Source organism: Nematolebias whitei, chromosome 17 (assembly GCF_014905685.2).
Source record: "Nematolebias whitei isolate Nwh7 chromosome 17, NemWhi1, whole genome shotgun sequence".
Lineage (NCBI taxonomy): Eukaryota > Metazoa > Chordata > Actinopteri > Cyprinodontiformes > Rivulidae > Nematolebias > Nematolebias whitei.
In genome coordinates, this window is record NC_056514.1 from 14,511,900 (window position 1) to 14,536,573 (window position 24,674).

The 24,674-nt window shown below is 40.6% G+C and overlaps 3 protein-coding genes across 3 annotated transcripts in view; 2 read left to right on the top strand and 1 right to left on the bottom strand.

The window, feature by feature from the left end:
* Positions 1–2,656, top strand: part of unk (unk zinc finger) — a 17,585-nt gene extending 14,929 nt beyond the window's left edge. Inside the window, exon 15 of the mRNA XM_037691195.1 lies at positions 2,355–2,656. Within this exon, the coding sequence (XP_037547123.1) occupies positions 2,355–2,510 (156 nt within the window). The 3' untranslated portion in view covers positions 2,511–2,656. The remainder of the gene's footprint in view (positions 1–2,354) is intronic.
* Positions 1–24,674, top strand: part of itgb4 (integrin, beta 4) — a 181,826-nt gene that overhangs the window by 64,130 nt on the left and 93,022 nt on the right. The gene's annotated exons all lie outside the window — the stretch shown is intronic.
* unc13d (unc-13 homolog D (C. elegans)) overlaps positions 4,370–24,674 on the bottom strand; it is a 51,036-nt gene continuing 30,731 nt past the window's right edge. The window contains exons 27-35 of the mRNA XM_037691194.1: positions 18,861–18,935; positions 18,710–18,789; positions 17,420–17,534; positions 11,771–11,842; positions 11,593–11,676; positions 9,493–9,613; positions 9,290–9,413; positions 7,333–7,553; positions 4,370–4,644 (exon numbers count right to left, since the gene is read on the bottom strand). Of these exons, the coding sequence (XP_037547122.1) occupies positions 4,532–4,644; positions 7,333–7,553; positions 9,290–9,413; positions 9,493–9,613; positions 11,593–11,676; positions 11,771–11,842; positions 17,420–17,534; positions 18,710–18,789; positions 18,861–18,935 (1,005 nt within the window). The 3' untranslated portion in view covers positions 4,370–4,531. The remainder of the gene's footprint in view (positions 4,645–7,332; positions 7,554–9,289; positions 9,414–9,492; positions 9,614–11,592; positions 11,677–11,770; positions 11,843–17,419; positions 17,535–18,709; positions 18,790–18,860; positions 18,936–24,674) is intronic.

The following is a 24,674-nucleotide window of genomic DNA, read 5'->3' on the forward strand; positions in this document are numbered from 1 at the left end:
CCTCATCCATCCATCCATCCATCCATCCATCCATCCATCCATCCATCCATCCATCCATCCATCCATCCATCCATCCATCCATCCATCCATCCATCCATCCATCCATTCATACATCCATGCATCCATACATCCATACATCCATGTATATATCATTCATCCATGCATCCATCCATCCATCCATGCATGCATACATCCATTTATCCATCCATCCATCCCTCCGTGCATACGACCATCCACCTCCTCCCTCCACACACACACACACACATCATTTAAGGAAACTATGCTTTGTAGTTTGTAAATTGCTTAAAAATATAGTTTCCTCAAATGATTGAGATGGATGAAGATAAAACGATGGTGGTCATGCAGTGTTTCCCCTAGTTAACTTGCCATGGCGGGGTTCTCATCCATGATTTTTGTTGACGGGGTGGGGGGCTCCGCATGAGGGAAGAGGCACCTTCAGCTTTTTAGCTAGAGTGCCTGTATTGTGCGCTGATAGCTTAGCATGACACGTTTGAGTTGTACGCTGTTTATACAGTTTTTGGCATGGTATAAAGTTTATTCATTTAAAAAAAATACAAAACAATTTCATATCAATATAAAAAATACAAGAGATTTAAAATGAAAGGCAGCAGAAGAAGAAAAAAATCTTATTATATCTGCCCCTTTTTTTCACACAATTAGTTCAATCATAATAATTTTCAAGTAACAGAACAAAATGAATAACTCTTTCTAATTTTTCTAATTCTAATACAAAAAACACACTAAGCTACTTTATATATGTATTTTTTTAACAATCCAGCTTTGATCTTTTTCTTAAATGTACACATTGACTTGGCATTTTTAACATCACTCTCTAGACCATTCCACCATCCAACTCCTTGGATTGAGGTAGACCTTCCCTTCAGACTAGTTCTGAATTTTGGTTTGACAAATATCTCTATCCCCTTAAGATTGTAACAACTTTGTCTTTTAACAAAATTTATTTGGATATTTAATGGTAATGTGTTATTTTGAGCCCTATACATAACTGATAAAATACTATAATCTACCAAATCATGGAACTTCAATAACTTCAGTTGATAAAATAATGTGCTTGATGGGTGACAGTAATGCTTTCTGGTGATGATTCTTACAGCTCTTTTCTGTAAAATAAAAATAGGCTTTGTAAATGTTACATGCTTTCCCCCAAACATCAATGCAATAGATTAAATGTGGAACAATGATTGTGTTATACAACATGTACAGAGCTTTATCATTTAATAATTCCCTGACTTTGTATAGTACTGCAATAGATTTAGATATTTTTATTCTTACATAATTTATGTGATTTTTCCATGTTAGCTGTTCATCAATGATTACACCCAAAAATTTCATCTCATTAACTCTACAAATCTCAACACCCTCAATTTTAAATGGATCATCAACAGTTCTCTTTTTGTTACTAAATATCATGTAATTAGTTTTATCTAAATTTAATGATCATTTATTAAGTTTAAACCAAGTTTGCATTTTATCAAATTCTGTCTTCATCAATTCCAACATCCGTTTTACATCTTTACCCAAACTAAAAAATGTGGTGTCATCTGCAAATAGGACACATTTGAGGAGTCCTGATACATTCACTAAGTCATTCACATATAAAATAAATAACTTTGGTCCAAGTACAGAGCCTTGAGGAACTCCACACGTGATATTGCAGAGGTCAGATCTTATACCATTTATTTGTACAAATTTATTTGTTTTTGAGTGCGTGGGGGGTTCAGCTTGAGAGAAGAGGCAATGCGAGCGCTGCCTTTAGCTTTTTAGCTAGAGAGCCTGTATTTGGCGCCGCTAGCTCAGCGCCGGGTGGGTGGGGGCAAATTCCATTTGGTAGGCGGGGTGCTCAGTTCTGTTGACGGGGTGTGGCACCCCACTTATATAATGGTAGGGTAACACTGTCATGACTCCCCCCCCCCCCCCCCCCCGGCTCCTCCATTGCACCTGGTGGGTAAAATTGCTCCCTTCACTTCCCAGTATCCGTCACTCTGTGTTACCTTGCACAAGCAAAAAAAAACCAAAAAACAATAATAATTCAGATTTCTTTGTTTTATTAAGTTTACGTGCACACCCTGTTCAAATCCAGTTCAGAAAAACACTCACCTCAAAAACTACAAACACTCACTATTGAAACCCCTCAGCGACGGAGGGCGTCCCGCTCGTTTAGTTTGGAGCCGGTTCTGTTGTGGTTTTATAGAACGGAGCGGGTGTGATGAATGTTTTTCTGTGTTTGACGTTAACGGACACAGACTCACAGTGTAATAACCTGCCTGTTTTTATCTTCTCAGCAATTTTATATTCCTGTTTGTGTTTGTCAGGTGGTTTACAGGAAACAGAGACGGTGCTGTGTGACGTGTGGAGAGCCGGGCTCGGTGTCGCTGCCCTGTGGTCACGGACTTCAGTGCGACGGCTGCTCCGCGTCCACCAAGTGCCCGCTGTGCCCCGAACAGACCCCCAAACTACAGCTCTCCTGACCCCCCGACAGCTCCTGATCCCAGACCAGTCAGTCCTGATTCCACACGTTACCAGCTTTAGATCCTGACTCTCATTTCAGATAGATTGTTTTCATTGTAAAATCATAATAACACAAGCACTGATTTGATTGTGTACTTTAAAAAACGGCATTAAATGAGCAGCTTAGTGAGAATTAGTCACTAAGTTAAAGCTCTTATTGTGGAATTTAGGATGAATAATGTTTCCAGTGTTACCCAATGAAAAAAACAAACATTCTTCTAGTTAGTGCACTTGACTTGTGAGCATTATCTACCTGCTGTTGTTTCTTTTTTCACATTAATCATGAACCATCTACAGAACTAGTGTTAAATAATGTATTTCAGACATTTGATCTCGCCTCAGAGACAATATTTCGCTGCAGCGTCACGCATCCATCTGGGTAGTTTTGTGATTTGCTGAGGATTTGTATTTTTGTGACACTGAAAAGTTACAAACATTAAACAATGAATATACTGAAACATGCTCAATAATCCAGGTTTAAAAAATCTAGCAAAGTTAAGTCAGGTCTTCTGGATGAATTAAAATAAATAAATAAATAAAATGAAAAACTTGTTGAGATGTTTCATCTTTTATCCAAAAGACTTCTTCAGTCTGAAGAGCTGCAACAAACTCAAACAGCCAGAACTAGTTCACATGAATGGATGGATTGTTAGTGCCCTGATGGCTGCTTGCTATTCACAGAGGGCTGAGTGATACTAGCAATAACAGCATTGTAAGAGTTGGACAGTTGGACACAGAGGCTCTGCCCCTGTTTAATGATGGACAGGTTTTTTTCACCCATAAAGAAGGAAGATGAAGGAAGCCATCTTTGTGAAGAGATCCTGTCCATCAGGGCACTAACGATCCATCCATTCATGTGAACTAGTTCTGGATGTCAACAACAAACTGGTTGATCCACTATGAGAAGGTGCTGTTTGAGTTTATTGCAGCTCCTCAGACTGAAGAAGTCTTTTGGATAAAAGATGAAACATTTCAACAAGTTTTTTTATTTATTTATTTTCGTTTTAATCTGTCCAGAGGACCTGATTTAACTTCTTTAGATTAAACAATGAATTACACCCCCACCCCCCCACACACCCCCACAAAAAAAAGATTGTGTGTTTAACATTCATGCTGAGGTGATCATGACGTGTTGATCTCAAAGCTTCCTCGATGGATAACTGACACAGTAGATAATCAGTTTTTAAATGTACTTTTCTAGGTTTAAAGCCATCGGGTGGGGGGGGGGGGGTGTTCAACGAGGCACTTGAGAAACACTTAAAGGGCATATTTGGTCTCATCTGGACAAAGATTACCGCTACAGCCAAAAAGACACAGTTACACCACTGTCCTGAGAGGAGTCTTCAACAATGTATTGACTTGTTTTGTTCTTTTAGATATCTTTTTTCATAGTATTAGTATTAAAAATTATTACTAAAATATTTTAGGTAGTATTTGTTTAAATTTACAACCAGTGGCCTCGGTCTACAACGCTCAGGTTTGTCTTTCATTTTCCTCTGCATGAACTGGGGCCAGCATACTCAGCTTGTGTTTGTTTTATTATTCTTTTTTAACAACGTTCATGTCAGTGCAGCAAACTCTCAACAACTTATTTCTTTGTTAAAAGGAGCTCATAAGCTATTTTTAAATCAACATTTGATCGGTTTCCTCTGCCAAGTTTTTACATCGGTGGTAATCTTTAGCATTTCACTCACACAGTGTTTAATATCTATATTACATATAAATGTATACACAAACAAAAGCGATGTTCTACCTTTCTCTTGCACTGATTGGACAAAGCATCGGGAAGCGAACAGATGTGTAAATGTTTCAGTGGAGGTGTGGAAATGTTGATCTTTGGTAAACCCATGCTCTGCATATTGTCCACACAACTTGTTCAGCGCCAATGTTTTCCTCTGAGTGCTTTTTTTCTCTGTTTTTGGTACTGATCATTAAAACAAATTGTATATTTTTGGAGGAAGAACGTGTCTTTGTGTGTTTATTATGACCGAACGCCTTCCTGGGATTGTTTCTCTCGCTGCCGTCGCTTCTTCACAAAAGCCTGCGCCTCCCGCTCTCCTTTCCTTGACTCCAGTAACTTCAAGATGTTGTCCTCTAGAAAAGAAAATAGGCAAAGATGCACATTCAGGTTCTTCTAGTTATTAGAATCAGCTCTATTGTCATTGCACCCAAGCACAACAATATTACATTTCAGTACAGCCCAGCCGAGAAAACATAAACAGACATGGGGGAGTGGTGGCGCAGAGGTTAGAAGATGGGCCTGTGATCGGAAAGTCGCAGGTTCAACTCCCGGTACCATCAACATCAAAAATGTGGGTGGTAAAGGTGGAACACCCACACCTCCCTCCATCCTCATTCGCCCCACTCTGGGCCCCTGAGCAAGGCCCTTAACCCCCACCATCTGCTCCCTAAACAGGTCTCTCTTGAAAATGAGTTCTCGTGGCTCAATGAGACTACCTGGCTAAATAAAGGGTAAATGAAAATGGGGAGATGGAGGTGTCTGAGGCTGCGGCCTCATGGGAGGCTGCTGCCCTTTTCGTTTAGATAAGGAAAAGAGAAACACGAGGGAAGAGGATGTATATATAAAAAAAATCATATCTCACTCTGTCTTACATGGGACACAGAGAAAAAAAGTTTTTTTTGGGAAAAAAAGTTTTTTGGGGGAAAAAAACGGCACAGAAATATCAACATATTGATGACACTATAATACATATGCATGAGGAAGGCCGACGAAGGTGGTGAGTTTGTCCGTTGACACTGCCAGATATTTCCATAGTCCTGATAAGAGATGGTGCAGTGTCTATCAGCCGACTCGGCTCAGATACATGTCCACAGATGTCCTCGGGAAGTGGGGTGGAGCAGAGCTTCTTGTTCCCATAACCTCCAGGAGAGTTTGAGATAATTGGCTAATTCAAGGCAGACACGGGCGAGCCAGATTCAGATAAGTTATTTTCAATCAGGACGACTCTGCTTGATTTTCTGTCTGCCTTATAGTTCTACGGGTACGTCTCCATTCATTCATTCATTCAACCTTTATTTAAACAGATAAGTCATACTGAGCCTCGAAGACTCAAGTGAGACCTGTTTGGACAGACAATAAAAAGTGACGGCAATGATGACTCCAAACAGCCAGATTTTGTGGTCAGCACCGCCAGGCCGAGCTTGTAGCTTCTCCAAGGTCTATGCCTTCTCACCAGTGAGTTTCAAGGTCCGCAAGTGGCCTGCGATTCTCAGAAATCTCGTCCAGCTTACAGCTCTGTTCACTTGGCATTTGAGTCTGAGTGCTCATCACATGTCACATTCCATCACACAAGCCGGGGCAGCCTCACAATGGCCAGAACAGCTGCCGACGTTTTTCACATTTGTCGATAATGCTAGGTAACCACCAACTCCAAAAAGTAGAAACCCTGTTATCATTAATCCAATTATGTATGCGTCTTCAACATCCTCAACCAACAATATGGACAGACACATGATCTTCCACTGCTCCCAGGAATCCATCGTGTATCCAGCTGAAAGTGTCCTGTCACGGCAAGAGGGCGCCCTGTCTTCTCAAGAAAATTCATCAATTGCATTGAGAGAGCAGCTGACCAGATGCATAATTTACATCTCAGAAGATATGTAAAGAGAGGCTCCGAGAAGGTTCACAGGACAAAGAGCAAGCAGGAGAGAAGCAGGAGTGGGAGGAAAAAGCATCCACCTTCGTCGAGAGCAAGCAGGAAAAAAAAAATCATGGATCAATCAATATATCATGGATTAGCCGAGTAGCTAAGTTGGGGTCAGCTGTTCATAAACGAGTTGATCCAATCACTTGAATAAAAATAATATTTGATGAAAAGTGTTGTTCTCAAGAACATCCATCCATTTTCTTTACCCGCTTATTCTTCTCTGGGTGCAGCTGGTGCCTATGTCCAGCAGTCACTGAGAGTCAGGGTACATTGGACAGGTCTCCAGTCCATCACAGAGACGGAGACAAACGAGACAAACAACCATTCACTCTCATTCATACCTAGGGACAATTTAGAGTTACCAATCAGTCTAACATGCATGTTTTTGGTCTGTGGGATGAAACTGGAGTACCCAGAGAATATCCATGCAGCACGGAGAGAACATACAAACTCCACCCAGAAAGGTCCCCACACGGGATTTGATCCGGCAACCTTCTCGATGAGAGAGGGCATCTCTACCAACTGTGCCACCCAGAGTGAAATTTAATTCACAACTGATGTCATTTGAAATGAGCAGAAACATTTTAGAGTGTCAAATTTCATTAAAAAAATTCTCTCTAGTTGAGAAGGTCATTGGATCAAATCCCTGCCGGGGGCCTTTCTGGGTGGAGTTTGCATGTTCTCTCTGTGCTGCATGGGTTTTCTCCAGGTACTCCAGTTTCCTCCCACAGACCAAAAACATGTATGTTAGACTGATTGGTAACTCTAAATTGTCTCTAGGTGTAAGCGAGAGAGTGAATGGTTGTCTCCTTTGTCTCTAGGTGTCCCTGTGATGGACTGGAGACCTGCGCAGGTGTCCCCTGCCTCCATCACGGTGATGGCTGGACATGGCACCAGTGACCAGAAAAGTATGAAGCGGGTAAAGATAATGGATGGATATTCTCTACTTCTCAGACCAACTGATGTTCAATCATATCAGTACAGTAATACAGTGGAATTAAGGTATCAGAGAAGTTATTAGCAGTACTTCTGTAAATATCTTTGGCCCAAAGTATTAGACCATAGCCTGATTTATGTTTTACTCTCCTGGTTAAATCCTACCGACATATCGTACCATTAGGTATAGGGTGCATCAGAGGCAGCCGTTTTTGCTCAGGCGATGAGTCTGGCTGGGGAATTGATTCCTGTCCTTCTTGATCATTAGAAACTCCTGGTATGTCCTCAAGGGCCAGGAAGGCTTCCCCCTCAAAATCATCTGCTTTCAAGGTGTCATGGTCCAGAACTGTGACTGCCAGGCAAGCTCCTGGAGCCAGGCACTGATCCAATGAGACCAGGCTGAGAAGTAGAAAGCAGATCAGTGGGTTTGAAAGCATTATCCAGATTTATGAGACATAACAAATGGCATTGACCAATACTCGTCTAAACCCCACAAATGCATGAACAGCAGTGTTTCTGCCCACAAGGAAGACAGTTTTACATCGACCAAGAAAGAAGTCCCACTTCAAAAGTAAGACCTTTAACCATGAAAGCACCTTTGGGACCAAACGTGTATATTCTGCTTATTTGCTATTTTTGATTCTCAGTATATCAGTCAGTTTAAAGACTGATTTCATGTAACTTAGCCAGGATTTTTAACATTATTTTAAAATTTTCATGACCCCCTCTATTGCAAGGTGTATAGCAGGGATATACAATAAAACTGGTCATAGTTTCTGAAAGTCAACAGCTTGGGGGCCAGACATCCAGCGATTAAAGTCATTATGTAAAAGCCAAGTTTTACAATGATTTACCTTTTAAATTTATTTTATTGCATTGAATCATAAATGCAATAAATAGAACCCAAACGCAGAACCCCCCACCAAAAAATATATTTTTTAATGAAGTGGGCCGGATTGAACAGGGCTATTCAAGTGGCGGCCCACGGGCCAGAAGGTGACTTTAATCCGGCCCACTTCATTAAAAGTGTGATTTTTAAATCAACATTTGATCGGTTTCCTCTACCTTCCTTCTCTGCATCATGTCACCCAGCTCTCTACCTTTGCCTGTCATTGTCCCCACATTTAGAGTTGCAACCCTCAGTCCTACATTCTTCACTTTCCTCTTCTCCTTCTGTCTCCTGACACGTTTCCCTCCTCGTGGTCTTCTCGTGCAGTTTTGATTTTGAATGAATCGGAGAAAAATCCACACTAAACTTAAACTTGTTCAGCCAATTCTTCTTTCTACAAATCAGTAATGTTGTATGCTGTGTAGTCATTTAACTGAACAGATTGAAACAAAAAAATAAAGGGTAGGTGATATTAATCTTAAAGCATGTATAACTAGCAGTGTCTCCTGTTGCAATGGGATTTGATTAGTGAATGTTTGGAGTTTTTGAGACAAGTGTTTTTCTGGACTGGAATTGAACAGAGAATGCAAATTAGCCTTAATGTTTCTGGTACAAGATATTCAAGTTAGTAGGTGTAACACTGAGCGAAAGGACAGAGGTACATTTTGTTCTTTGTTTTCTTGTCCGAAGCAGAGCAGAGTGACAGATCCTGACGAGTTGAGCGAGCAATTTTATGCATGACCAGGCATAGTGGCAGAGCCAGGGGGTGACCGATGGTGGCCTTGACTATCATAGGTTAATCTTCGACCACCCTAATCAGTTGAGGAAACTACAATTATGCAATATAAAGACAATACTGTAAAGCATACCGTAGTTTCCGCAAATGATAGAGGTAGTCAATAAACATAATTATGGTGATGGCCATCTTGTATTTTGACATGGCAACATAGTTTTTGGCTTTTCTTATGCCTAGATGTTGCCACACACCATAATGGAAATCCGTACCTCACATATTTTTAAAATGATCATGCTCGCAACATACACAGACTAACAGGGTATTTTCAAATCCCTCTTTTCACGCCGCAGTGAGGGACAAAAAGTAGATACAATACACTGTTTTGAGAGCATTTAACAAAAAGAAGGGAAAAAAAACGGCAAAGAATAAAAGCATTTTATTTGTAAATAAGAACCATGAAGCAGGTGGTAACTATTGATGCTGACACTCAGGAGAAGGACAACAACTTACAATTCAAAGGACTCGTCAAAGAGCGGATTGAGATCACAGCTTTTGATCAGAGTGCAGCGAGGTTCAACCTCAGGAAAGATGTGGTTAGGTTCCAGACACAGGTGCACAAAAGGGTCACTGAAACCTGAGAAGCATCAAAGCATTAACAAGAAAAAGACCTTAGAGCTCTGTTTAAACTGTGCTGTTGTTTTCCCAGGTCTTACCGTTAGAGTCCATCGGTAAGAGGTTGACTGCATTCAGCACTTCAACCCTCAGTTTTTGGTCAGACTTTCTGTAGGATGTGAGGAGGGTCACCGCACCGTATTTCTCTCCACTGTAGTTTCTCTGGAAGGAACAGCAAGGACAGAACAAAATTAAAAGCCTGACATTAATTGAAGTATTTCAATCATCTTTAATGAATTGAAGTAATTCATTTGGTCTACCACACAGTCGTGCAAGAGTTTTAAACCAAGATCATTTTATGCTGAGAAGTTATTGAGTTATCGCTGTTTTGGTCAAACCTTTAAATGACAATACTGTACAAGCAATTTTATTGTCTTCTTCTTTCGGCTGCTCCATTCTTCAGGGGTCGCCACAGTGAACTAACTTGCATGAAGACTTGGCGATTGTTTTTACACCTGATGTCCTTCCTGATGCAACCACAGACTATCAAGATACCACAGCCCTCTGTGTGGAGCAGAGAGCTACCATTTAGGGCACCCCATGAAGCAGATGGTGGGGGTTAAGGACCTTGCTCAAGGGCCCAGGGTGGGGCAAATGAGGGTGGAGGCAGGTAAATGGTAAATGGACTGTACTTATATAGCGCCTTTCTATCTTATTTCAAGATACTCAAACCACTTTACACAACAATCTGTGTCCTCATTTACCCATTCATACAGCACTCTACTAGATTTCTACAAAGCTAATTGAACAAATCATTCTAAAGAGACTAATCAGAGATTTACCACATTCATACACTGATGGGACACACATCAGAGTCTATGAGGGGTTCAGTGTTTTGCCCAAAGACACTTCGACATGTGACTGATGGTGGATTCGAACCCCCAACTCTTGCATTGAAGGATGACTGATCTAACCACTCAGCCACAGCCGCCCCTGTGTGTGGGTGCTTTACCTGTCCACCCACATTTTGATGTTATCGGTACAGGGAGTTGAACTGGCAACTTCCAACCACCTTCTCTAACCTCTGCGCCAACACTCTCCCTATATGCAATTTTATAGGGTATTAAAAATTACCTGATCTGCTAGTGCATGAAATATGAGCTGAGAACGACTTTCCTCTACTACCATGCCACTTTTAGCTCAATATCTGTAAATATGACTGAGTTCTAGCCATTTTTGTGATAGTTAAAGTCTGTCACTCATGGTGGCCATCTTGAATTGGGTTGACGCTAAATGTTAAGGAGCTGTAGATGTACAACAAGCAATTACTTTCTGAGAGATTCATTAAAACAGTCAGCTGGTTCATGACACTTTTTGATAACTAACAGTTTGACACCAGTCGCTCTTGTCATTTTGTTTTAGCAAAAATATCATTCATTGTGTAAATGTACTGTATTTATAAAGTGACTTTCTATCTTGTCAAGATACTCGAAGCTCTTTACAACACAAACTGTGTCCTCATTTACCCATTCATACAGAACTCTACAAGATCTATACAAAGACTAATCAGAGCTTTATCACATTCATAAACTGATGGGACACATCAGAGGCAATGAGGGGTTCAGTGTCTTGCCCAGGGACACTTCAGCATGTGACTGCTGGTGGAATTGAACCCGCAACTCTCCCTTTGGAGGGCGACTGCTCTAACCACTAAGCCACGGCTGCCTCATAGCAGTGATCAACATATGTGTTGTGGAAAATACTTGGCTACACCCACAACAAACTTTACCTCAGTATCTGTGAAACTGGCTTAGAGGCATTTTTGTGTTTCCAGTGGTCAGTTAGGGAACAACTCTCAACTACTACCATGCCAAAGTTTAGCTCGACATAGGTAAAACTGACTGAGTAGTACTTTTTTGGTTTAGACGGGTGCTTAGCTATAGCAGCCATTTTAAATCAGGTTGACTCCAAAAGGTTATCAGCTACCGATGTAAATCCACTGGTTACTTTCTGGGGGTTTAATTGGAATTTGTCCCGTGGTTCATGAGACGTTTGCTAACACTACATCTAAACAAACACAAACTTTATCACTTCGCCTTCAGCAGTGGGCAATAAAAGGCAGAATATAACATAATAACATTAATAGAACAGATCTTTCCAGATTAGTCAGTAAATATGAAAAGAGCTCCATTCAAACTCACCTGCTCTGTTATTTTTCTTTTAAAGAACTTCTCCACAAGCTGCTGGCTGCTCAGAGAGTTGTGAGTGAGGAGAGCCTTTAGAGTCTGGATGAGAGGATTTTCCTTTTACTTTCCATTTGACGCGAGTGAGGATGAAGTAACCTTTCAGGGACGTAAACCTCAGCTGCTGGCCACTCACCTTGTACTCGTCAGAGTGGAGAATTTTCAGAGAAAGTCCGTTTCCCTCAGCATGAAAGCACTGCTCAAGACTCTGAAGACCACACAGAGGAGAACAGAACGTCCTGTATGATGAAGCTGTTGGTCTGATTGTAATGTCTTTTTTTTAAGTAAAGTAATGAATTATAATACACATCAAGTTAGGGGAAGGAAGTAAAAAATGAAGGATGTAAGGAAGGAAAGATGTAAGGAAGGGAGGAAGGAAGGATGGATAAAAGGAAGGAAGGAACTAAGGATGGAAGTAAGGAAGGATGTAATAAATGAAGGACGGAAGGATGGATGGAAGGAAGGAAGGATGGAAGTAAAGAAGGAAGGCTGTAAGGAAGGAAATAAATAAGGATGTAAGTTAGGATGGAAGGAAGGAAGGATGGAAGGAAGGAAGGATGGAAGGAAGGAAGGATGTAAAAAGGAAGGAAGGATGTAAGAAAGGAAGAAAGGATGTAAGTAAGGAAGGAAAGAAGTAAATAATTAAGTAATTAAGGAAGTCAAGTCAAGTCAAATTTATTTGTATAGCACATTTAAAACAGGAACTGTACAACATGCACTTTGGTAACAGTACATTACCAAAGTGCATGTTGGGGAACTATATTCCCTACAAGGTTAATTATCTGTATAGTAAGTAAGGAAGTAAGGTTACTTACTTAAGTAAGTCCTTCCTTCCTTCCTTACATCCTTACTTACTTACTTCCTTACTCAACAATAAGATTGCAGATATGTACAATTTTCCATCTTTCCACCTTCATTTTGACAGAATATACAAGACCATATTCTTATGTTTTATTCTTACCATTTATTTATTGTGTGCTCATTTAGTTTAGATAATGTTTAAACACTAAACTTAGAATTGTGCTTGAAGTCTTTCTGGAAACCGATCCAAAAGAAGGAACTAGTAACAGTTGTTAATTCACTTGTCCATCCATCCATCCATTATCTTCCGCTTGTTCTGAAGTCGGGTCGCGAGGGCAGCAGCTTGAGTATGGGAGCCCAGACATCTCTTTCCACAGCCACCTCTTCCAGCTCTTGAGGGAGGACCCCAATGCATTCCCAGGTCAACCGAGAGACATAGTCTCTCTAGTGTAGAGGAACATATATCTGTGATATATTCATAAATTAAACGGATTCATTCATTTTTCTGGACTGAATAATATCGTGCATTGAAATTAAATGTGACGTGAGACGTTAATTTTCTTTGACCCATCAAATGAATGCGGTCATTTATTAACAGAATCAAAGTTTAACATCACACATTTACATTAATTTGGCAAATTGATTTCAACAACAGCTTAATTAATTAGCTTTACAGTTAGAAAACCATACGGCCATGGTTTCCTCACTTCAAGCATTACAACAGACATTTCTGAAAATATCTGGATTAATTACTAGCAAGATAGAAGAGTTTAAAGATGGAAATGAAGTTTAAATTGAGAGAGATGGGTGAGGGAATTTGTCTGTCATAACCAGAACAACACGCTCCTTTGGACCCAGCTTAACCAATGGTACACTTTGCGGTTGAAGATCGACTCTTTTACCTTTGCAGACGATAGTTCGGCCTCGGTGTAGAGTTGTCTTTCAACGCTTTACAGCGTCTCCGTAAGGATAGTAGGGAACCGTTCGGAGTCGTGAGATCATCCCAGAACAGACTTCTTCATAGTTCCTCTGAACTTCTCTCATTCAGCTTAGTTGCCGTGGTTCTCCAGCATTCTGAACTCTGCATTCTCTCTCCGCACTCTCTCGCACACTCCTGCACTCTCTCGCACTCTACTGCAATCTACTGGAACTAGGAAGTGTTGAACCTTTTAAAGAGGTCACTTCCGGTTCCTCTGAGAGCTTCCTGATTGGTCGATTGACCGAACAGGGGTGTGTTTTAGTGATGTAAGAGGTTATTAAAAGTCAAGGGAAAAAGATTAGATTGTTTAAGAACAGACAGAAGATGTTATGAAGATCCCGAGACTTCGTGGATTCAGTTCTCTCATATCTTTCTGTAAAAGTTAAACATGACATTTCTTTCCAGTAAACTTACAGTTGACCGAAACTTGACCTTTGACCAACTTACACTTGCTCATTTCAGACAGAAGATCAAGAAAAATGAATAATTACTCTGTAACAGACCTTAACTTGATTTCTACTTTGAATGAGGATTAAAAATTCATTAATACTGTTTCACAGTTGATTTAAAATGAGTAGTTCACTTCAACATTTAAAATGGTTTGAACTAAACACACTTTTGATTATCACGACATTTGTAAAATAGTAATGATAATAAAAAGAGAGTGTTCTTTCAATTGATCAGTGCAGGACACACTTAGAAAGTCTCTGGATGGACTTGATTTTGTGTTTCTGGACTCAAATCAATGAAATACAGTTCTTGTCCCAGGAAGGCCCTCAAGGTCAGGATTTGACCTGAGGCTTAGTTCACTACACTAGTGTGTCCTGGGTCTTCCCCGGGGTCTCCTCCCAGTAGGCCATGCCTGAAGCACCTCCCTAAGGAGGCATCTGAACCACCTCAACTGGCTCCTCTCGATGTGGAGGAGCAGCGGTTCTACTCCGAGCCTCTCCTGGATAACCAAACTTTTCACCCAATCTCTAAGGGAGACTCCAGCTACCCTGCGGAGGAAACTCATTTCTACCACCTGTATCCGCAATCTCATTCTTTTGGTCACTACCCAGAGCTTGTGACCATAGGTGAGGGTAGGAACGTAGACTGACCGGTAAACAGAGAGTTTTGCCTTACAGCTCAGCCTCTCTCTTCACCACAACAGACTGGTGCAGAGTCCAAAATACTGCAGACGCTGCACCAATCTGTCTGTCATTCTCACGCTCCATTCTTCCCTCACTTGTGAACAAAACCTCGAGAAACTTGAACTCCTCCACTTGAGGCAGAACCTCACCCTCGATCTGAAGAGAGCAATCCACCCTTTTCCGGTTGAGGACCATGGCCTCATATTTGGAGGTGCTGATTCTCATCCCAGCTGCTTCACACTCAGCTGCGAACCGCTCCAGTGAGAGCTGAAGATCACGGCACGATGATGCCAACAGGACCACATCATCTGCAAAGAGCAGAGATGGAATCCTGAGGCCACCGAACCAGAAACCCTCCGCCCACTGGCTGCACTGAGAAATTCTGTCCATAAAATTTATGAACAGAATCAGTGACAACGGGCAGCCTTGGCCTGAGTCCAACTCCCACCCTGAAGGGTCCGACTTACTGCCGGCAATGCGAACCACGTTTGTATAGGACTGAACAGCCTGTAGCAATGGGCCCCCAATCCCATACTCACGGAGCACCCCCCCCCCCCACACACAGTGTACCTTGAGGAACACGGTCAAATGCCTTCTCCAAATCCATAAAACACAAGTAGACAGGATGTGCAAACTCCCATGACCCCTCGAGGACCCTAGTGAGGGTAAAAAGCTGATCCAGTGGTCCATGGCCAAGACAGAACCCACATTGTTCCTCCTGGATCTGAGGTTCGACCAACGATCGGACTTGCTTCTCAAGCGAATGGCCGCAAATCAGATGGCATGACTATGAAGTCAATCATCGATGTACGACCTAGGGCGTCCTGGTGCCAAGTGCACTTATGGACACCCTTATGTTCGAACATGGTGTTTGTGATGGACAAACTATGACTAGCACAGAAGTCCAACAACAGAACACCGCTCGGGTTCAGATCAGAGAGGCCATACCTCCCAATCACACCCCTCCAGGTCACACTGTCATTACCCATGTGGGCATTGAAGTCCCCCAGCAGAATAAAGGAGTCCCCAGCTGGTGCACCTTCCAGCACCCCTGCCAAGGACTCCAAGAAGGCCAAATACTCTGAACTGCTGTTCGGTGCATAAGCACAGACAACAGTCAGAGTCCATCCCCCAACCCGAAGGTGAAGGAAAGCCACCCTCTCGTCTACCGGGGAAAACTCCAACACACAGTCACCAAGTTGGGGGGGCTATAAGTAGACCCACACCAGCTCAGCGCCTCTCACCATGGGCAACTCCAGAGTGGAATAAGGTCCAGCCCCTCTCAAGGAGATCAGTTCCAGAACCCATGCTGTGCATTGCAGTGAGCCCAACTATATCTAGTCGGTACCTCTCAACCTCACGCACAAGCTCAGGCTCCTTCCCCACCAGAGAGGTCACGTTCCATGTCCCAAAAGCTATCTTTGGTAAGCCAGGGTCAGGGCGCCAAGGTCCCCGCCTTCGGCCACTGCCCATGGCATCAAGCACCCGACTTTTATGGCCCTTCCTGCAGGTGGTGGGTCCACAGGAAGGTATTTCACTTGTCTCCAAAGCAAATATTAAAAGTGATTTGCACCTCTAATGATTGACTGTTGTACCTGATGAGAATGTTTTTAGTGTCTCTGACAAGAAGACAAATTTAACTGAGTTTGGCTTTTTAAATGATTAAATTGGTCAAATGTTTGTGTTTAGTGGGACTGTTCTGCTGTAGGTGTTGTGTGAAATAAATCTGGGGTTACAGTTGTGGGAAAAATAAAATCCACCCTCTATCAGTTTTAGAGTTTTATGAATCAGGACTTAATTTAAAAAAAAAAAAAACAGTCTGACCTTGGGGTGAATTGTCTGGAACGTCTCCTCCTAGGAGGATTGCCACCTGTCTTAAATGTTTTCCACATATGAATAATCTTTCTCTCTTTAAAATGTTAAACTCCAAGTTATTAGGAAAGAAATAGACCCTCATGATTGATGGGCAGCAACAGTCGCTTGCTGTTGACAAGACAACAGCAGTCTTTCTACCTTGGCATTGTAGTAACTATGTGTTTGGTGTACAGTAGTCCCTGCTCTTTTATGGTTTTTCAATGATTGTCAACTTTAATATTACACACGTGATTGGGATGGTACGGGATAAAAAGTTAACAAAAAAAATATACTTTAGACAGGCACCACCATTTTGTATTTTTCTTTCAATAAGCCTATACTGTAATGCCCATCAAAAAAAAACTACACTACGCAGAAGCCAACAGTGCTTCCGGCCACTGCTTTCTGCTGAAATGGAGGGAAAGTTTTGCAACTCAAAGTCAGAAGTGCTGTTTTTTTAATTGCTTAAATGTATTGTCTTCTCAAATGATTAAGTTGGCCAGTGGGGTGGCCTAAGATTAATCTATGGTGGTCGAGGCCACCATTGGCCACCCTCTGGCTCCATCGTGGAGAAAACTGCTTTCTCCGCTTGCCAGGATCCATCAACCTGCGCTGCCTCAAACAAGCAAAAAAAAGGCTCTTCTTCTCCACATTGTAACTTTTACCCACTTGAATACCTTGCACCAAAGCTTTGTTTACTTGCAGTCCTTGTTCAGCTCCAGTCCAGAAAAAACACTAATCTATAAAACTACAGTCACTATTCAAATCCCTCAGCAAGGGGGAACATCGGCATACTGCTTGTTACCGTTTGCTACACCATAGTGATTTTGGTGCATTTTGCTTTTAATTTACAGTATCTGTATAGATTATACATTAGTCCAGTCACACTACATTTAATATTTTCATGTATTAAACCTTGAATAAACAGGAAGTGATGCAATTAGAACAGTGTGGACTTTCTTTTTCCCATGACACAATGTGAACCAGTTGTAATAAAGCCACCTGACTGGACACCAACCTGCAGAGTATACAGCAGTCTTTGGCTGAACACCATGAGCCCTTCTTGTTGTGAATACTGAGCAGTCAACTGATGCAGGATTTTCACCGAGTTTTCCCATAAAGGTTCCAGGAGACTGAACAGAGAGGAAAAGGTGACACGTCATCTTAAGACAAACCGAGACACAAAAAATGGACGTTAAAGAAGACTTTTTGAACATGTGACACCGATATGGGGTGCCGTTTGTAAAGTTCCACAGCCAAAAATTAATAGCAATATTTTGGTTAATTTAGCCTTTCATAAGAATATCACATACGCCACATGGGATCTATGTAGGCTTTTATTTTGATAGTCCAATTCAGTTTTCTGCAAGGAATTTGCATATCAGCTAAATATTTAGCTAAATATTTAGCTAGCAAGTTAAATATGTAGGTCCGAGCTAAATAATTAGTTAGCAAATTAAATATTTATTTTGGAAATAAAATGTTTAGTTTGGAAAATAAATATTTAGGTCTGAGCTAAATATTTAGTTATCAAATTAAATATTTGTTTTGGAAATTAAATGTCTAGTTTGGAAAATAAATATTGAGGTCCAAGCTAAATATTTAGTCAGCAAATTAATTATTTCATTTGAAAATTAAATGTTTAGTTTGGAAAAAAAATATTGAGGTCCAAGCTAAATATTTAGTTAGCAAATTAAATATTTATTTTGGAAATTAAATGTTTAGTTTGGAAAATAAATATTTAGGTCCGGTCTAAATATTTAGTTAGCAAATTAAATATTTATTTTGGAAATGAAATGTTTAGCTTGGAAAATAAATATTTAGGTCCGAGTTAATATTTAGTTAGCAAATTAAATATTTAGTTTAGGAATTAAATGTTTAGCTTAGAAATTAAATGTTTAGTTTGGATATTAAATATTTAATTTACACCTAAATATTTAGTTCACTAAGTAAATATTTAACTTGCAAGTTAAATATTTAGTTTGTAAATTAAACATTTAGCTTGGACATAAACATTTAGTTTTTAAACTAAATATTTAGTGTGGAGCTAAATATTTAGCTTGTTAAGTAAATATTTAACTTACAAGTTAAGTATTTAGTTTTTAAATGAAATATTTAGCTTTTTAATTAAATATTTAGTTTGGAACTATGACATTTATAAATATATGAATAACATGGTGAAAATATGACTTTGAAAAAAACAACTTTAGTTTTTCTTATGAAAGGCTAAATAAACCAAAATATTGCAGTTACTTTTTGACTGTGTAACTTTACAAACAACACCCCATACACCCAGTTAGCTCCGTACCCGTTGAAGTTCTTCTGAACCAGGTTTTCATTCATGTACTGCAGCTCCTGTTCAAGGTAACGCATCAGAGGGGCTGCAGCCTGAGAACAGATAAAAGGCCTGTCATGAAGAAAAAAGTGTTGAGTGTTGTGTCGGCGTAAAAAAAACTCACATCCTCTGTGGACTTGGAAGGAATTCTTTTCCTGGTCGACATACTTCTGACGTGACTCTCAATGTCTGTGTTGAGCTAAAGGGAAAGACATAAGTGAGATTTACTAATTACACATACAAATTTTGTGAAAGTTTCAGTTTTTGATGTGCAGTTGGATGGAGTAGGTATAAGCAGTCAATATGTTACCAGCAGTAGACAGCAGTCAGAGTGATCTCAAATTGGTTAATAAGGAAGTCAAGCTAAGAATTCTTCAGAGTGGAACATAAGGTGATCAGGTTTGACCCATATGTTGTGCCCAAGAACTAATACATCACAATGTCATTGTCATACAACAACACTTATAGCCTCGTCTTTTTGTGTTTTAGTCTTGAGAAACTATTCATGTCATTGCCCCAATATATAACAGTAAGAGAGAACACATGCATTTTTTTAATTAGGTGTCCTCGTTCATTCAACCTCATGCCTCAAGAACCTCATGCCACAAGAACCTCATGCCACCAGCAACAACTTTTAGCTGAACAGGAAATGACACATCTGAGTAGATTGTTGAAACTACTAAAATCAGGTAAACGGTTCAACGTATTATTAAAACTGGAAGGGCAGTGGGGGGGTGAGCATCAGGGTAAGGAGAGGCGGCTGAAGTGCCACTCCCATCATGCCTAGTGCCTACCTTACAACCTGTGGGGTCAGTCTATGATCTGGGGTTGCTGCAGTCGGTCTGGTCTAGGTTCTGCAATGTTGAGAATGAGGACAGCTGACTGAACATACTGAATGAGCAGGTTCTTCCATCACTGGGTTTTTCTTCCCTTCTTGTCACTGACAAAGACAGCGAGACTGAACCTCACCTCTGAATGATCAGGTCTCGTTGGGGCATGTCTGTAACAGCTGCACAATTTATATATTCTGAGCAACATAATATGTTTGTTTTAGGATAACAAGTAAACGCTTTCATCCAGGTCACATTATTATCAAAGGCACAAGGACACTGACCATCAGAGATGGAGGGCTGTATGAGACCAAAGGACCTGACATCAGAGCATGATCAGACAGGTCTTATAAACATCTGTGCAAGTTCTGCTCTGACAGCTCCTGCACCCACAGACAGACTCTAAGCTACACCTGTGGATCATCGACTTGATGAGCATGAAGGAGCATAAAAGTCTGCAGAAGACATTCAGCCAGCGCTGGAGCATTACCTGCCAACAGTAGTCTTGTTCTAGCCATTTATCCGTGTCTAAAATCAAATAGTAATGATTTGTCCAAAAAAGTTCAATCTGGTCCTCTGGACATTCAAAAAAAAAATAAAAATGTAGAAACGTTTCGTCTCTCATCCGAGAGACTTTCTCAGTCTGAGGTGCTGTATTCAGCTCAGTCTCTTAAATAGCAGCTTCTCAGAGTGGATCAACTAGCTTGCTGCTGACAACCAAAACCAGCTGATCACATGGTCAAGAAGGACCATCAGCCTAACAATGGATCATTAGCACACTGATGGCTGTTTACTATTCACAGGGGGTTGAGTGATACTAGCAATAACAGCATTGTAAGAGGGGGGCAGTTGAACCCAGAGGCCTCCACCAGGCCATCTTTGTGAAAATAAATTGTCCATCATTAAACAGGGGTGGAGGCCTCCGGGTTCAAATGTACCCCTCTTGCTGTTATTGCTAGAATCACTCAACCCCCTGTGAATAGTAAACAGCTATCAGTGTGCTAATGATCCATTGTTAGGCTGATGGTCCTTCTTGACCATGTGAGCAGCTGGTTTTGGTTGTCAGCAGCAAGCTAGTTGATCCACTCTGAGAAGCTGCTATTTAAGAGACTGAGCTGAATACAGCACCTCAGACTGAGAAAGTCTCTCGGATGAGAGACGAAACGTTTCTACATTTTTATTTTTTTTTTGAATGTCCAGAGGACCAGATTGAACTTTTTTGGATTTTTCTATCTGGATTATTGAGCATGCATCAGGATAGTAATGATTTGTATTTCTCTCCTTGCCTCCAGTGAGTTACCCTTGATGTTCTCCTGTTTCCTGAATCCTCCTCTGTGACCTCAAGCTCCTCTGTGCCTCGTCAGCTGCTTCCACAACTTCCAACCACTTACCTAATGCCTGCCATTGTCCAAACGTACACCTCCTTCACCTGGAACCATTTGGATCAACCCTCCCCACGTTTAACCCCGACCTCCATCGTAAGGAAGATCAGCAGTAACGTTATGTTAAGATATTTCCTATTTAGACTGGTCCTATGTTTTGATCTGCTCAGAGACGGGATTATAATGAAATTATGACCCGGTTCTGACTGGGTTAAACTGGGCCAGCAAACGCTTAAGAGAGTCTCCCTGATAATTCAATATCTGTCAAGAAATAGTTTAATCAGCTTGCCACATCACTAGAAAGGCTTTGAAGCACCGTTTCATATTTTTCTTAACACGTCAGTCCACATAAGATCAAACTTAGTCACGCCCCCTCATACACTGACAGGTTGAGCTCCCCCTTCTGCGAAGGGCGGAGTCTAGGGCCCTATAAATTAATGATGACACGAGACATCAGAGCTCTTTCTTCCGGGTCTGTGAACGCGTCACAGACTGAATAGAGTCCAGCGCTATAAATTGTAATCTTTCACTGCCTTTTTCTAATATAATTGATAAAACTTAATTGATGTTTCCTTGATTTATTGATTAGTATAGTTGCCACTTCTGAGGAAGGTTTGAGCCGGGGGTGAGGACGTGGGCTGGAGGGGGTTTCTGGATCCGGTGGCCCGCAGCCAGCTCACGTCTTTAACAGTTGGTGCCGTGACCCGGATTCCATTTTGAAGTGGTAACTCAATTTTTATTATTTAATGGTGACACAGCGGCAGGTGAACGGAGTCAGAGCAGACTGAACAAGCTGACTATTTTCATATCAAGGTAAGCAGAAAACCTGTTACATTGAATTTCTGCATGTCCCATAAGGACGGTCATTTCTGCTCTGTCTTCGGTCCGATGTAAGCAGTTTAGTGGACTAAAAGGCAGTGGAACATTACAGTATAATATGGGATTTTTTATTTTATTCATCGGACGTAAAGTTTATAAACAAGACGTTTTTCTCGCTGGGACGCACGTGGAAACGGACCGGAAACGTTAGCAACTTGCTTACCGGAAGTGGTCCGACAGCATTACGAACACGCCAAACGCTACTTTTTCCCTGAAAATAAGAATCGTCCGGTTGATTTAAAAGCCCGCACATGAACTTTCGTTTGATTTTAGATTAGTTTAAACAAACGGCGTGACTGGAGGTTTAAAGCCCCGCGTGAAAATTATATTGTCATTTCTGTTGACGGTAAGATCTTTAAGAAAAGCTGTCACAGTCCGAAGATGTTCCGGGTGTAACTGCACGTCGCTGTTTACTAGAAACGCGTTAATACGTGAACGTCGGGAAAGTGTTAAGAGGTGTGGGCCGTTCTGACAGTTCGAAGAAACTTTACTAAGTTTCGGGTGCCTGTGGAGAGCCTTGCTAACTCTCTGAAAGATGTTGTCGGCCCGGAGATCCTGTTTGGTGATAGTCCCCTAGTAGTCTGCAGCTGGATGCAGACTGGTCAAAGAGCACAGCTAGAAATGACGTGTTGGCTATAGCAGTGCTTATTGAGACGGGAGGATCTTTAAAAAATGCACCTAGGTTACAAGGTATGAGTCCGATGGAGGACGGAAGTGAGTCCAAGAGAGGACTGAAGTGAGTCCGAGGGAGGACTGAAGTGAGTCCGAGGGAGGACTGAAGTGAGTCCAAGGGAGGACTGGTAAAAGATCGTGTGAAGTTGTTAGAGTAGTAATATAGGGTCAGGTTAGTCTTTAGAATAGGCAGTTGAGGGATATTTAGGGATTTGGTTTTAAAGGATAAGTGGTAAAGTGTTTTGTATATGTCTACAGCCTTGAAAAGCTGATAAGAGATAAGGAATGAGGTGCATCTATGTGGGTGGTGTTCCTAAGTGTGTGTTCTTGAGCTAAAACTGACGCTAGTCAAAACAAAAATGTGTACGTGATGTGAAAGTGATATGAAAAAAGTGTGTCCATGGTGCGTGTCCTGAAATGAGCGATTGTCTTGCTATAAATGTTGATCTAACAAACTATGACATAAATTCTAAGTTAATCTTGGACTAAATTATGACTTTTGAACTAATCTTACGCACAGCTTTCTGCAGGTGGTGTGTTTGGTGGTACCAGGGGCCCCCACCAGACTGCCACGCAGCTTAGCTAGAAACTGTAATATCAACAGCCGCCTAGTACAAGATCACTTAAATAACAGCATATGTTCGCAGACTTATATAAGCTAAGGCGGGAAAAACCATCATACATCAGGCAAAAAATTGGTAAGTGTCTTTTTTATATTAACATAAATTTATTTGAATAACTTTTAAAGACCAACAGGTATAGTTCAGGCTGGCAGACCAGACGGAAGCAGAAATCTCAGCACTCAAGTTAATGTGAGTAGATGAACTCACACAGACCTTCTCTCAAGATGATGTGACAGGTCAAAGATGTTTTTCATTTATCACAGTCTCATGTGTGGATCATACTGTGGTTACGTCTGGAGCAGAGACAGACTGGAGCTTTCACCCAGATTAACAGGACGAACACCAATGTAGTCTGACCTTGCTTTTTAAATTTTTATTTTCTTGCAAGATTTTGAATTATTATAGGCTAAAGTAAATTAAATCAACGAGGAAACTCTAACACGTCTGTGAAATTAATCCAAACCAAGGTAACAGTATTTGGAGAATATTGTGATAAATCTATTAGTAGATTAGAAACAGTTTTAATGACATATTTCTACAAAAGTTGAGCGTCCTTGGCAGAGAACACTCTTTACAATATCATTTATTTACCAAAAGTATTAAGCTTTAAAGACAAACAGTAATAAATCTAAGGTGTTGACTGAAAAACATTAAAATAATAGATATACAAGTGGAATAAAACATTTCTTATGAGAGTCCCTTAAAGATAGAAAGATGATTGAAGATGGAGAAAAACTGTTCCAGATTAGAGAAAATATTTTGAATGATTAATGGGGAGGAGAAATGATCTAACTTGATATGAATGTTATTTGAACAATCTAGTGAACAAAAATATATATGACTGTTATGGTATAATGATATGATAAATAAGATTGACATATCTAATAAGTATTAGAGATCCGATAATTTTTAGGTATTAGACATATGGTAATTTTTGTTATTGACTGTGGCGTCAACTAGAACAGGGATAACCATAATATTTGTGCCGTTATCTGTAGGATGGGAGAGTTTGCAGGCCGTCATGACATGAACCATCATGATTTAATCTTGCATTATTAGATTGGATCATGTGTGCATAATTAATCTTGCATTGTAAATTTTTATCTGTGTAAATACAAGTTAATTTTTGCTGTTTTTACTTGTGTTTCTGATTTTTATAATATTTATCTTCAAATTTTAATTGTTTTGCTATTGACATACAAGTGAAATGATCAATGCTATGAATTTTCACCTGAGGTAAAATGTTGAGGTGTTTCTTATTTTTATTGCATAAGATTGCAGGGTCTGTTGGAGGTGATGACAGCTCTCATCTGGACTCAGGAGGGGAGAGTAGACGATAATAATATTTAAACATTTGGATTATTCATTAAAGGCTACATAAATAAATAACATGTATACTATCATGTAAAGCAACACTGATTAACACATGCATGTTAGAATAGATGTGCGGGCCCTCCTCAGCAAAGAAAAGGCCTCCTTTGCTGAGGACATCTGACCTACAAATGTATTTGCCTGGTTACATTGCAAACACACACATGTACACACACACACA